This window comes from Leucopleurus acutus (genome assembly GCF_964270905.1).
Source record: "Leucopleurus acutus genome assembly, chromosome: 7".
NCBI classification, from domain to species: Eukaryota; Metazoa; Chordata; class Mammalia; order Artiodactyla; family Delphinidae; genus Leucopleurus; species Leucopleurus acutus.
In genome coordinates, this window is record NC_139150.1 from 31,806,097 (window position 1) to 31,822,347 (window position 16,251).

A 16,251-nucleotide genomic window follows, 5' to 3' on the forward strand; every position below is an offset into this window, starting at 1 on the left:
ACACCCATCTTCTTCCAGGCTAACAGAATCCTGATTTTTGTTGATCCTCCTTTAAGTGGTTTTGTCCTTCAGAGGAGGCTGGGCCCTGACCAAATCCAGACAGTGGCTTTGATTGATTTAAACAATCATGGCAGTTTTATTCTCCTTGCCTAGAGAATCAAAGAGATAGAAGGAAAGTCTGCCACAGGGCTTCTGGAAAGGTTTTTCTTGATGTTGAAAAGGTGAAAAAGACAAGAATGTTCAATTTTTCTGATTCTAGATATTGTGGTCCGTGTGCTACCCTTCCCCCAGGAAAAATTTAAGCTTAGCTCATTGGTGAGATCAGTGAGAGTCAGGTCAGCCTGGATGCCTTAATGTTGTGATCCACATATCATAACTCAGTTTTCTGTCTTGTTGCTGTGATCTAGTCCCATCTGGTACCTCCAGGTCTAGCAAAGGGATGCCTATCTATCCATCTATCCACTCAACAGTATTATGGTCTTAGGTATTGGGGCTCTAGTTTATGTTCTTTATATACTAACTTACAAACCTGCCTAGTATCCATATTTCTTCAAGCCTTGTCCTTTGTGAGTTCTCCCAGGGCATGGTGTACTGTCATGGCTCACCCCCCTCTTCCAATTTTGTGGCTGAGGTGTCGCTAACAAATTACCCACTTTCCTGTCTCCACATCTCAGTGTGTTTTTGTACTCTAGGATACCACCCATAATTTCTGGCTAGACTTTCCGTCATTTTCTGCCCATCCCAGTGATGTCCTCAGTCCCAGGTACTCCAAGTCTAGCTTGTCCACTGTCAATTGAATTACAAGTTCCACTTCTGATAGACCACACATAACATTTCACATTTTTTTTTAACTCCAGGAGATCATTTAAAAATATTATATAAAAATACTTCTCATTATTTGTTACAGCTACATAACATTCCATTGTGTGGACATACATTTGTTCATTCAATCAGTCCTTTAAAAGGACATTTCCCTTCATGCTTTTTTTATTACAAATACTGCTGCAATTGAATAGTCTTGTTCTTACACCATTTCTTATTTTTACCAGTGTATGTTTGGGATAGATTTCTAGGAGTGGAAATGTTGGGTCAAAGGTAAATGCATATTCTTGTTAATTTTGCTGGATATTGTTTAGTTTTCCTCCATAGGGATTGTACTTTTTTTCATTCCCTCTAGCAACAATTTTGCCATCAGAGCATACTGTCAAACTTTTTGACTTTTGCCACTGTGACATACGAAAAACATGTTATTGTAATTTTAACATGCATTTGTCTTTTGATGAACAATGCTGAGCACATTTTCCCATATTTAAGGGTCACTTGCATTTCCTTTTCTGTGAACTATCTATTCATATCTCTTGTTCATTTTTTATAGAATCATTGGTCTTTTTCTTCTCCATTTTATACATTAGGGATATTAACCTATTTTTTTTTGTTTTTAATTTTATTTATTTATTTATTTATGGCTGCATTGGGTCTTCGTTGCTGCACGCAGGCTTTCTCTAGTTGCGGCAAGCGGGGGCTACTCTTCGTTGTGGTGTGCGGGCTTCTTATTGCGGTGGCTTCTCTTGTTGCGGAGCATGGACTCTAGGCACACAGGCTTCAGTAGTTGTGGCACATGGGCTCAGCAGTTGTGGCTCACAGGCTCTAGAGCGCAGGCTCAGTAGTTGTGGCACACGGGCTTAGTTGTTCCATGGCATGTGGGATCTTCCCGGACCAGGGCTCGAACCCGTGTCCCCTGCATTGGCAGGCGGATTCTTAACCACTGTACCACCAGGGAAGTCAGGATGTTAACCTATTGTTAATGACATAGCTTGCAAATATTATTTCTCAGTTTGTCTTTCTTTTTCTTTGCTTATGATGTTTTCTAGGGGGAAAAGTCTTTCTTACTTCTATGTAGCTATATTTATTAATCTTTTTCCTATCACTTCTTTATTTTGATTCAGAGATAGGTTTCCCCTATTCCCAGATTATGCACTGTAAACCTTCATGGTATTGTTAACGTTTTATAATATGTATACAGATTACCATTCAATTAAATAACAATTTAAAGCATACACCTGGTGCAAATATTTGCACACTCACAAACACACACAGATTTTACTAGTTTACAATCAGTACAGCATTGAAATGACCAGTTACATACATGGTTAGAAATTTATAGTCATTACTTCAAAGTGTAGTCTGATATTTTAGCCCAAATTCCTAACAAATTGTTTGCAAAGAGTCAGTCGGATGAATGACAAAGAGATAGAAAGGATTTGAATAAAAAATTGAAAGAATACAAACTATATCTTCTGATATCCAAAATTGTTTGGGATAGACTGAGTATACTCAGTAAATTTCCTTAAAATGAGTAGTTTTATTTTAGCTCTATGATGTTAACTTTATGATGATTTAAATATTTAGACAGGTTGAATTTAAATACTTCAAGATATATAGCGCAATGCCTCAAACATATTAAATAACAAAAATTTATTTGTTGAACAAAATGAATTACATACGCATCAGAATTGGAATGGCAAACAAGTACACTCTGATAGACTATATAAAAATTTTCAAGAAGCCTGGTTACCACTGATGACATAGTTTAGACAAGTATAAGGAAAGAATAAAATAATCTTTTAAAGTGGTGAAGTTAATTTTAGTAGTAGTGTTTCAATGATTAAGCTTTTCTGCAGGCAGGTTCTATTTTGATATTAAAGATTAGGACGAGAATCTGGTGACTCATGTGTGGGAGAGGTGACAACTATACTGGATGAGAGACTCAAGAACCAAGAGGACCTTGACAGGTTGCACGATGAACCCAATTCAATTCACCAAGCATTAACTGAGTATATGTTAAGTACTAGGCACTGGAAATAAAAAAGATGACTATGGCCCTCTTCCTGATATTAAGATGCTTACTGTCCATGGGGAAATCAAATGGGTAAACAAATAAATATCTTTTGGTGTGATAGGTGATATAACAGTAGTTGAGTACACAGGTACTGGAGGAACAAAGGAGGGAATGGTAAACTCTACCTAAGTCAGTCTGGGAAGTTCAAAGAAATGATTAAATATAGGTATGATAAGATGCTATACTTGAGTCCAAAACCACAACAATATGAATACAGGATGAATTTAAGCAGTAGGAAGTATAAAGTAGACTTTAGAGGTTTTGTTTGAAAAACTTTCAACATGAATCAGCTATATTTGGTTGCCAAAATGCCAAAGATGAAGGTCATGCTATACTCTGTGCTCATCAAACTGGCACTGCATTCCATTCTAGGTGTCTTATTTTAAGGGGGATTTAGGCAACTGTGTATATATACAGTGAAAGGGATCAGGATGGAACAGAAACTTGAAAACATATGAAGAAGGAATGAAGGAATAGATAATGGTAAAACTGGAGAAAAATTTCTTTACTTGGCCAAAATGATTATTTTTTATTAAGACATGTCAGATCATGTCATTCCTTTCCTCAAAACCCTCCAATGCCTCCTTTATCATTCGGAGTAAAAACATATTCCTGACAATGGCCAAAAGGCCCTGCTGAGTCTGGCCCCCATTTCTTCCTTGTCCTCAACACCTACTGCTCTCCCCTTGCTCACTCATTATAACCACACTAGCCTCCTTGTTACCCCTCACACATTCCAGGCATGCTCCCACTTTAAGGCCTTTGCTCTGACTGTTCCTCCAGCCTGGAATGAAAGAAGGTTCTTCCCTCAGCCATTCACATGGTTAACTTTCCCACCTTCTGCAAGTCTTGCTTCAAATGTCACCATCTCAATGAAGACTATCTTGATTACCTTATTTAAAATTCTAACTTGCCCTCCGCAGGTGCCTTCTCCCTGGCTTTCTTGATCACCCTTACTTTGGCATTTTTGTTGCATTTCTGTTATTATATTAGTAAGGGATCATCTGGGCTTTGTAAAATCTTAATGGTCAAAAGAGGTAGAAAGAATCCTATGACTGGTCACAGGGAAAATATTGTGCCCAGGGGCTGACAATATTCATACTATAGGAATAATAAGCCCCCTGATTTCCTCTCATTCAACTCTGAATAGTAAAATATAGGTAGGAAAAAGACAAGAAGAGGAAATTATATGAACAAATACAGTTCTATGACATAAGAAGGTAATTAGCAAATTAATGCTCAAATTTTCTTTGGAATTGATGTTATATACAAAATTAAGTTTTAGACATTTAAATGAAAGTAAATGGATCTGAAGTTCCTTTTTATCAGCTGTAAAAATATTCACTGGTCCTGTGCCCAGAGTTTAAAAGAAATCAGCATGAGTCTAATGAAAAACAAGCTGTAGGACTCAGGGAAATTCAATACATACTCTTTCTTTTCCATTTAGTTTTTGATTGGTTTCCATGGGAATCTAGGCATGTGGGGATCTCTAATCTATTCATGGAAAGCAGATGCTTGAATTTTCATGACAGTAAAAGTGGGGGTCAGTGAAGAGATAAAGATGATTAGAAAATGAATATGGTTATAGGTAACATGATCATGTTCAAAACAAAATGCTGCAAGCCACGTAGATTTATAAACAATCTTGCAAGGCAGTTCTACTGTGTTTGAGAGGTATTATATCATAAAGAAAGAAAACACTGGACTTAAAGGCATTAGCTCTGGGTTCAAATTCTGAATCTGGCTCATAAGGAAGAAGCCCTTAGGAGAGCAGTTCTCCTGGGTTCCCTTACCCTGCTGCTCTCTGCTTGAGCGCCCCTTTCCAATAAAGTCTTTCACTTTCTCAAGAAAGGAGAGGAAGGAAGGGAGGGAGGGAGGGAGGGAGAGAGAAAGAAGGAAAGGAAGGAAGGAAGGAAGGAAGGGAGGGAGGGAGGGAGGGAGGAAGAAAGGAAAAGAAAAAAACCTTTAGGTATTTCTTTGGGGAGCTGACAGGGAAACTGACTAGATCTGAGAATTGCTCTAAGACAGAAGAACCCGAGGCCTGAGGAAGGAAGCTGCAGAAGAGTAACTTCTCTTTCCGTGGAGCATTATCAGGAGCACTGAGCGGGGAATCCAAAAAAACCGAGGTAATTGCTGACTCTGCAAGTGACGAAGTGGCCTTGAAGAACTCAAACTAGACCTCAGTTTACTTCTATAGAACACAGTTAACATTCTACTATTCTAACTGCTAAGAAGCTACTATGAAATTGAATAATTTTTTTCTTACTAGAACTATGTTACAACTCAAAGCAGTGATTTCAGTGAAGATTTGCTGACATGCTGTTTCTTGTGACTATAAATTTCATCTATGCAGGTGGAAGTACATTAACTATAATCCAAGTATTAAAGAATGGACAGGTTTTTATTTCAATTCTCAGATTTGTTTAAAAATAGACCAATCTGGGTTTTGGTTGGAACACTCATTTGAATGTAAGACCCTAATTATTTGAAACCAGGGTCTAAACTGGAAAGCCAGAGGACAGGTTTAGATATAGTTTCTAAATACTCAGAAGAGGACAAAACTGATGCTAGTTTGAAAGCCTCAGAAGTTAGAATGTAATGAAGCAAAGATTCTTCAGACTAAGACTCTGTCTGCCTGGAAAAGGTAGCTTAGCTAAGGTTGAAGTCAAATGGGGTAAACTGCAAGGGTTGTCTAACGTAGCCCCTCTCAGTCCAGAGATGTCTTGAGAGATCATTAAAATTCCAGAATATAAGGGTTTCATATGCTCAGACTTTCCTACATTTCTAGGTAATGTGGGCACTGCAAACGTCTTTTGGTGCGTTCTTTTAGAAGCACACCAAAATCTAAAACCCCACTTGCTCACTCTTCAGATATCCTCTGGCAACACAGTTTGTGGCAGAGTGAGCAGCTATTAAATTGGTTTTAAACAGACTGAGTGAATACAGCCACAGAGAAGCCTGGAAGTACCCACTAAATACCCCAGGCCATCTTGCTGCTTGCTCAAGTTTAAGAACCACCGGATTAGAGCACAGACACAAGGCTTCCAGATGGCTCCTGAGGTGAAGGCTGGGGAAATGTGACCTGAGTGCTTAAAAGCCTAAGCCAGAAACAAACAACCCAATCAAAAATGGGCAGAACAACTAAACAGACATTTCTCCAAAGAAGACATACAGATGTCCAAGAGGCACATGAAAACATGCTCAACACTGCTAATTACTGGAGAAATGCAAATCAAAACTACAATGAGATATCACCTCATACCAGTCAGAATGGCCATCATCAAAAAGTTTAAAGGAGCTTCCCTGGTGGCACAGTGGTTAAGAATCCGCCTGCCAATGCAGGAGACACGGGATCGAGCCCTGGTCTGGGAAGATCCCATATGCCACGAAGCGACTAAGCCCGTGTGCCACTACTACTGAGCCTGTGCTCTAGAGCCTGCAAACCACAACTACTGAGCCCGTGTGCCACAACTACTGAAGCCCATGTGTCTAGAGCCCGTGCTCTGCAACAAGAGAAGCCACCTCAGTGAGAAGCCCGCACACCGCAATGAAGAGTAGCCCCCGCTCGCCGCAACTAGAGAAAAGCCTGCACGCAGCAACGAAGACCCAATGCAGCCAAAAATAAATAAATAAAATTTAAAAAAGTCTACAAACAATAAATGCTGGAGAGGATGTGGAGAAAAGGGAACCCTCTTACACTGTTGGTGGGAATGTAAATTGGTACAGCCACTATGGAGAACAGTATGGAGGTTCCTTAAGAAATGAAAAATAGAACTACCATATGATCCAGCAATGTCACTCCTGGGCATATATCCGGGGAAGAACATGGTTGGAAAGGATCCATGCACTCCAGTGTTCATTGTAGCACTATTTACAATAGCCAAGACATGGAAGCAACCTAAATGTCCATTGACAGGTGGATGGATAAAGAAGATGTGGTACATATATACAATGGAATATTACTCAGCCATTAAAAAGAATGAAATAATGCCATTTGTAGCAACATGGATGGACCTAGAGATTATCCTACTAAGTGAAGTGAGTCAGACAAAGAAAGATAAATATCATATGATGTCACTTATATGCAGAATCTAAAAAAAACTGATACAAATGAACTTAGTTACAAAACAGAAACAGACTCACAGACTTAGAGAACAAACTTATGGTTACCGGAGGGAAGGGTGAGGAGGAGGGATAGATTGGGAGTTTGGGATTGACATGTACACACTGCTATATTTAAAACAGATAACCAACAAGGACCTACTACATAGCACAGGAAACTCTTCTCAGTACACTGTAATAACCTAAATGGGAAAAGAATTTGAAAAAGAACAGGTACATGTATATGTATAAGTGAGTCACTTTGCTGTACACCTGAAACTAACACAACATTGTTAATCAGCTATACTCCAATATAAAATAAAAATTTTTTAAAAGTATAATAATGAATAACAACAACAAAAAGGCCTAGGCCAGGAACCATTCTTGCTTCCATTCTCCTTTTGCCTACCTACAAATAATGGTCACCAAGTTCTGGACATTTTATCATTTTTTATAATAGACTTTTATTGAGGCATAACCTATATATAATAAACTACATAAGTCTCAAGTAAACAGTTTGATAAATTTTTATGTAAGTAACACACAGATCAAGACATAGAACATTTCCAGCATCCCTGAAAGATTCCTCATGCCACTCTTCAGTCACTACCTATCTCTTGGGTAACCACAAATCTGATTTGGGTCACCATATCGTTTTGCCTGTTTTTAAAATTCATATAAATAGCATATATATCTGACTTCTCTCAATAGTATTCCATTGCAGGAATACACCACAATTAATTTACTCATTTGCCTGTTGATAGGCATTTGGACTGTTTGTGTTATTAGAACATTTGCTATTTCAAACAAAGCTGTCATGTATGTTCTCATACATGTCTTTTGGTGGGAAAAAGCACTTATCTCTCTTAGATATGACTGGCGTAGGGGTATGAATTGCAGTGATCGTGTGTGTGTGTGCGTGTGCGCACATATATTTTTAACTTTAGTAGATATATCTGATTTTTCAGAGGGGATGTTACCAATTTACATTCTTACCAAAAATATTTGAGAGTTCCATTTGTTCCATACCCTCACCATCAGTTGCTACTGTCAGACTTTTTCATTTTAGACATTCAAATGGTTGTGTGGCGGTATCTCATTGTGGCTTTAATTTGCATTTCCCTAATTAATAATGATGTTGAGCACCTTTTCATTTGTCTTTTGGGCATTTGGCTATACCTTTGTAAACTAGGGTTACATGTTTCAACATGAATAAATCTCACAAACATAATGTTAAGTCAAAAGAAAAACAAGTTGGAGAGTAACACACTGTATAATACCATTTACATAAAGATTTTAAACATGCAAAATAATATTATTGTTTCTGGGCATGTAAATATATATAAAGTAAAAGTAGAAAAATACACATGGGAATTGAAACCACAAAAATTAAGATAGACTAAGGTGGCAGAAAAAGAGGGGAATGGGATTTAGAAGATAAAAAACTTCAAGTTTTATTTCATTTTAAAAAATCAGAACTAAAAACTTAAAAAAATTCAGGTTCATCTCTTCTGGATATTAGGTACCTGAGTGTTTTTATATTATTTTCTATTCTTACCTATAAGTTTAAAATAATTAATTCAAAAATAAGACAGAGGGCCTCCCTGGTGGCGCAGTGGTTGAGAGTCCGCTTGCCAATGCAGGGGACACGGGTTCGTGCCCCGGTCCGGGAAGATCCCACATGCCGCGGAGCGGCTGGGCCCGTGAGCCATGGCCGCTGAGCCTGCGCGTCCGGAGCCTGTGCTCCGCGACGGGAGAGGCCACAACAGTGAGAGGCTCGTGTACCGGAAAAAAAAAAAAAAAAAAAAAAGAGAACATTTAGGCATATGCAAAGGCAAAGTGAATGATGAATAATTTATTAAGAGACGAGAACTGAAAGGAGAATTCACTCCATTTCCTCATCCAATGGCTAATTGGACTAGAAGATCCTAAAGGATCTTTCTGTTTCTGATGTCTACTGATTCCTGAAGACTAATTTGATGTTTATACATGTATTACAGCATGACTAACAGCAATAGCATTGATAACTTACACTTCTAGAGGGTATTTTCTCCACCAAGCAGAATGCTTTATATCTAAGAACTCATCATTCCTATATGGTGGGCAGGGAGAGGTATTGTCCCATTTTATAATAAAGAAATTGAGGCATACAAAAATTATATTTGTTGAGAAATTAAGCTCACAGAGTGTTATAAAATCCTACTTACAAAATTATGTGTTGGGGTGGATTATGAACAGGAATAAATAATATATAATTTAAACTCCAACAGTTTTGAAGACTATACCATTCATGATAAATTTATCTGATGTTCACATTGATTGATTGATTCCTTCATTTATGTATTCATTAAACAAACATTAACTGAGTCTTTATTAAATGGCAGGAGCTGTGTTAAGACTGGAACTATAAAATCAAATAAGGGACTTCCCTGGTGGCACAGTGGTTAAGAATCCACCTGCCAATCAGGGGACAGGGGTTCGAGCCCTGGTCCGGGAAGATCCTACATGCCACAGAGCAACTAAGCCCGTGTGCCACAACTACTGAGCCTGTGTGCCACAACTACTGAAGCCTGTGCGCCTAGAGCCCATGCTCCACAACAAGAGAAGCCACCGCAATGAGAAGCCCACGTACCACAACAAAGAGTTACCCACGCTTACCACACCTAGAGAAAGCCCGCGCGCAGCAATGAAGATGCAATGCAGCCAAAAATAAAAATAAATAAATAAGTTAGTTAAAAAAAAAATCAAGTAAGACATGACCTCTGCCTTCAAACAGCATTAGAGGGGGTGAAATATACATAAGTGAAATCCATGGTTAATTGTTAGGTATATGTACTGAGGAGGAATAATGGAATACAGAGTTGAAGGGGACCGGGTAGGGGTTGTTTGGTGTTTAAGTGTTGAGTACGTGTAAGATAAGGAAACCAAATACTGTTAGGTGGTATTAAGTTTTCCAGAAAAGTTTCGGAGGTATTCTACTCTTCTCCTTTACTTTTTATAAGTCATTAACATGGAAACAACATATTTTTAAAACTGAAAATTAATATTTAATTTTCATAGATGAATGAGAATTCTCTCTGTAAACCAAAAAAGAAAAAACAACCCAACCACAACCTGAAGCTTCTTTAATTTTTGTGTTTAACATGATATATTTTTTCAAAGTGGGTAGTCAATCTTCTTGAAGCCAAATTAATAACTTCCTGGAAGATTAAAAATGCATAACTATTAAAATTTAGTGAGATTGCTAAAGCTTTTTTTTTTTTTTATCCTTATCAACAAATAAATGTATCTGTGGAAGTCAGAGAAATAGTAGCTTCCCAGGAGCAAAACATTTCTAACAATTAGATATCTTTTGTGAGAAACCCAGAAAAGGCATGACTGATTGCTTTCTTAGATTAAACTGAGGGTACTAAATGAAAAACAAATTAGGTACAGATGTTCAGTATATTGAGATTAATTTTAATCTCATGGGTATCATTTCCTTAGCTGCTTGGACTAACAGCAATTTGTTTCCAGAAAAGTGAATATGTGTCAAAATAACTAAGTCAATCAACACAGTTCAGTAAGTTTTTCCTATATATGTATTTTGAAACTGGATAAATGTTTCTAATAAACAAAATGTCTAGCATTTGTATTCATAATGACTTTCTATATAAGTAACATAAAATGTATTCATTTGTTCAACGAAGACATATCAGACACTGTGTTAGATTCTGGGGGATTCAAAAATAAATAAAACAAGTGTCCTCCTGGAGCTCCAATGTAGTGGGAAAGAGGCAAGTACATACAAGATAGTGGGGCTCTAGTAGAAACACAGACAAAATGCTACGCGAACGTGAATTTTTCTTACTAATCAATCTAAGATGGCATAATATAGTTCACTATCACAAAAAACACAAAACCATAATAAATAATATATGAGAATGGTTGATCTTTGGGTCAGTAATAATAACAATGCTGTTTACATGTTATGGCTGTTGATATTTTATAAAACACTTAGGTATATTAATATCACACATAGGTATACATACCTTACAGTAGATAGACCAACTTTAATTATCACTTAATATCTTCATCTATGGTCTTTGTAAGCAACTTAAGAGTAGGAATCATGTCTTTCATCTTTGCATTCCAAGACCTAGCACAGTGCCTGTTGCACAGTAACAGTTTTAACATATGTTGAATGAATGCATGCATGCACGTATATATGAATATTGATGTTACATAAATAGCACACTTCTGAGTTCACAGACAACAGAATTAAGTGCGATAGACAATACTTTACAAGAATATTTGATATCCAAAATATCAGAGAGGTTCACTAAACAAAGGGATGTGAAGTTTAATAGGGATCGGTACTGACAGTACTTATTTATAGCAGACATGTGATTCATTTTTTAATATTCTCTCTAGATGTATAATCATGATACACAATAGACACTTGGCAACTACTTATTGAATGAACAGTTCTACCTCCACAATGTATCTATTGGATCCAACTGTTCCTCTCCATTGGCCTGAACTGTAATAGATTTCTATGTACCTCCATTCTTGTCCTCTTCCAAAGTAGCTTTAGTTGCCATATTTGTCTCCCTAAAATAATTTGATCATGTAACTTCCATTCTTAAATTTCCTAAGCAGCTCCCTAGAATTCAGGACCCTTCATTTAAAAAATGTAATTAAAAAAAAGACATAGGAAGTGCATAGTACAAAAGTCTGGCACTGGCACACAGCAGATACTAAACAGCTAAACATTAATGAGCTAGGTTGTCCTGGGAAAATTAGTTATTCATATGTTTTAAAATGAGAATGGATCCCTACACAAAAATCAATTTGTTATGTATTAAAAGATTTAAGTAGAAAAGAAAATATAGGATAACGTAAAAACAATCTCTGCTTAGCTCTGTTTAGTCTACCAGCTGTTGTTTACTGCTAGGTTTCTTAGAGCCTCACCCTATACAAGCAGAGTTTAGGCAACTGCTAATGACTTGCAAGGAATCTGTACTCAGGTTTTTGGCTTCCTTCTCTTCAGGAGTTTGCCCTTCAAGTTCCAGCTACTGCTAACACCAAACTACACCTGGGTTTCCCCAGCTGACTAACAATCCTGCTTCCTGCTAGGGTTGTATTCTTTTGCTTTCCAATTTAGAAAATGCCTTGAAGGAAAAAGCCAGGATAAATGCGGAGCTAATTTCATGTGCTTCCCTTCTCTGAATCATCCTGCCTATGCTGACTGCTCCCAGCGCCTTCAAACAATATGTTTTGTTCAGTTTTCAGATGTGTTTGGCAGATGAGCTGTTCTAAAATAGGTGGTCATGGTGAGAACTTATGCCTAGTCATGAAAGTCTCGGGTTGGCTGCTCCTTTTTGGGATTTCTTCTTTTATATCTTTAAATGTTCCATCAATGGTTAATTTATATTGTGTTTCTAATGGTGCCAATATCTGATGTTTTTGATAGAAATCTGTTTATTGTTTCAGCTGACTCTCCTTCATGGTAGATTGATTGCTCATGTGTTTGGTGATCTTTCACTGTGAGATCATGTTTGGTCTGTTTTAATATGGGGGAATCCTGGAAGTTAAAGGTGAAGATATTTTTTCTAAGAGAATTTGTGTTTGTGTCTGCTTAGAGGCAGGGTGGGCTACAGAGCTGGGACATATCATCTCCAACTCTTTTTGAAAATTATTTCTAGGTCGTCCACCATCTTATCCCTGCTTGAAGTATACTACCTCTGATTTCTTAATCATGGTGCTTTTGCATGAAGCACAAAACCAAACACAATACCCAGGTTTGATCTGGACAGAGAGGAGTATTAAAGAATGATTATCACCCTTGTTCTAGAAATTCTACTGCTAGTATAGCTTAAAGGTATATTACGGCTTTTGGCAAACATGCAAATACAAACAGGAACACAGAGATGGGGAAACTCATAATTATCAGATAGTTGAAAGAACATGAAACTTGTTACTTATGAAATCAGCTATGTAAACTGTGACATGTAAATCACAGTTCTATTTATTCTTTGACACTAAAGAAATCACTGCTTAAAAAAATAAAGGAGAAACAAAAAGCAAACAGAAGCAACGCACTGCATCTCACAGAGAGACTTAGCAGCTCACATGTCTGGTTGTGCTCTCCCCTTCTCTCAACCTTTTTCACATTATACCTCTACAAAAATGTCATACTGTTGGATCAACTTAAATTCTTTTTCTTTCCTCACATGATCCACTTGATGTGCAGTTAGTTTCCCCCAACTTACATTTTTAAAGTTGAGTTTTAAACCTAAGTGAATCACAATGAAAAAATCTAAAGTGTGTCAAATTCTTAGTAGTGGGGCTATTCCCAATCTGAAATGTTTACTTTTTTATGATAACAAGTTAAATAGAGTTACACTTCCTTAGTAAATAATTTTAACAGCTGACAAGCCTAGGTGAAAGGTTTAAATACCTGAGCAGTAGTTAAAACTGAGATTGAAAATGAGAGATTTTTAAAAAAATTACTGTAATGAAAAGCAAATTCAAGAGCAATAACTTTGGAAATAACCTGACAGACCTAACTGATAAGAGCATATAACTAGCATATTCAGAAGTATATCTTTTTTTTTTTTTTTTTTTTTTTGCGGTACGTGGGCCTCTCACTGTTGTGGCCTCTCCCATTGCGGAGCACAGGCTCCGGACGCGCAGGCTCAGCGGCCACGGCTCACTGGCCCAGCCGCTCCGCGGCATGTGGGATCTTCCCGGACCGGGGCACGAACCCGTGTCCCCTGCATCGGCAGGCAAACTCTCAACCACTGCGCCACCAGGGAAGCCCAGAAGTATATCTTAATGTCAGTCTCTTTTTATGCTTTCAACTAATGAAAAGGTATTTTTCTAACCCCTCAATTAATCAGCTATATCTGGTTCACATTTTTTAATGGGAAATAACTCTAATAGTTTCTGCTGGATCTAACTAATTTTCATTGCTTTTTAATTGTCAAAATACGTAAGTCTAAAATAACAAAGAGAAAAATATCAGGCACTGGAACTATATTTTATAGACCAAAATTTTATGGTGAGAAAAATCATTTTCAGATAAATAAGTTCAAATAAATTTAGAAGCTTCCCATTTTATTGTTTTTTGATATGTTTAATCCTAAAAAACTGAGCTTTTAACAAGCCTTTAAAAACTTGAAATCATTTATACTAGCAATAGATTTAGATTTTTAAAAATCTGAAAATACATTTCAGAAATTAAATTTCTTTTATGCTCCCTAATGCCACATAGTTTATGGGCAACTATAACTTTTTATTGTAAAAGTAACATGCATTAAGGAAAACATTTTAAACAATGAAAAGTACCAAAATTCATATATCTTCCCAATATTTAAACTCAACCACTATTGAGATATATATACATTTCATATATATATATATTTTGGCCGTACCGCACAGCTTGCAGGACCTTAGTTCCCCAACCAGGGATCGAACCCATGCCCCCTGCAATGGAAGCGTGGAGTCCAGCCACTGGATCGCCAGCGAATTCCCAAATCCAACCACTATTGACAATTTAGTGTGTGGTGGTTTTCTTTTTTTCTTTGCCTTTTCTCATGCATAAATTGATTTGTAATATAGTTTAATCATATTAATACATATAGTTTTATTTCCTTTTTCCCAACTTAACTTTAGATCAGAAAATAAATTTCATCGCTGGAGGAACTTGGATAAGTGAAAGCAGCCACTGACGGTTATCTGTGCTTACTCTCTGCAGTTTAAAGATTACAGCTTTTAGAGAAAACATATGAAACTACGAGTTATATGCCTGTGATTTCTTTACCATCTGTCCATCTCACAGTTCCATTAATCAATTAACAAATACCACAGAAAAGGTTTACTCTTCACGGTAGTTTTACTTCTCACCTTTTGAGCTGCAAGATGGAGGGCTGTTCTCTGGCTATGGTCAGTTTTATTAACATCTGCTCCTGCCTTCAGGAGAGTATCTGCACAATCCAGTCTGTCAGCCAACACACAATACATAAGTGGTGTTCTCCCAAATTGATCTTCTTTGTCTTTAACGGCAGAATTTCCTAGGAGGATAAGAAACAGATAGTGATATTTGATAATTATTGTTTTTATTACTAATATAACTATGAACTATATTTACTAGCTGTTTCTTATCAAGTACTGTGGTAAATGCATTAAATATATTATCTCATTTTTACTCACCCTATGAGATAGATATTACTGTCCCTATAGTATAGGAAACTGAGACTTAGAGAAGTTAGGTAACTTGTACACATTACAATAACAGTAGGTGGTGAAGCTAAAATTCAAACTGATTGTTGACTTTAAAGAGTATGTTCTTAACAACTCTGTCATACTAAATAACATTTTGAGATGTGAGGTTATTTTTTTCCTCCCTTACTCCTTTTGTGAAAAAATACTTAGTGTAGATCATACACTAGGCATTGTGGTATGTTTTTGAGATCTACAAAAATGAATCATGGTTGGCTTCCTGTTTTAGACAATATGGAGCAAATGCATACTATCATGATCCTCCTGCTACTTAAAACTAAACACCCCAGGCAAAATAAATGAAAGGTGGTGAAAAGAAGGCAAATTGGTTAGGGAACTATGACACTTCAGGAACAACCTGCTATTGAGTTCCCTGATTTATTTATTTATTTATTTATTTTTTGCCTCCTATATAAAGCCAGCCTGGGTGCTAAAGTAGCTCATCAGAAATACCAGTGGGCACATACACAAAATTCCCCAAGAAGCCTGCTCTCTCCAGTCAAAATATTGGGAAGGGAGTAGCTCTGCAGGAGTGAACTCTTTTGACTATACTTCTGCTACTCAAAGCACATACGACAGGGCTTCCCTGGTGGTGCAGTGGTTGAGAGTCTGCCTGACGATGCAGGGGACACGGGTTCATGCCCTGGTCTGGGAAGATCCCACACGCCGTGGAGCGGCTGGGCCCGTGAGCCATGGCCGTTGAGCCTGCGCGTCTGGAGCCTGTGCTCCGCAAGCGGGAGAGGCCACAACAGTGAGAGGCCCACGTACTGCAAAAAAAAAAAAAAGCACATACAACCAAACAAATTGTATCTCTTTTCCTCTCCAATGTATATTGCAGAGACTGTGGGGAGGAGCCCTATGAAGCATTGTGCCCTGAATTAGGCAAAGGATGGCAACAAGGTGGTACCTTACCCCTTCCCAAATAGAGAGTGGGGAAAGGTTATGGAGAGGAGGAAGCTAGAGAAAGCAATTCTTTAAATCAGTGC

At 37.5% G+C, this 16,251-nt stretch overlaps 1 protein-coding gene across 1 annotated transcript in view; it reads right to left on the reverse strand.

Annotated features, from left to right (window-relative positions):
• INVS (inversin) overlaps positions 1–16,251 on the reverse strand; it is a 144,414-nt gene that overhangs the window by 115,841 nt on the left and 12,322 nt on the right. The window contains exon 3 of the mRNA XM_082843192.1: positions 14,891–15,057. Coding sequence (XP_082699318.1) covers positions 14,891–15,057 — 167 coding nt within the window. The remainder of the gene's footprint in view (positions 1–14,890; positions 15,058–16,251) is intronic.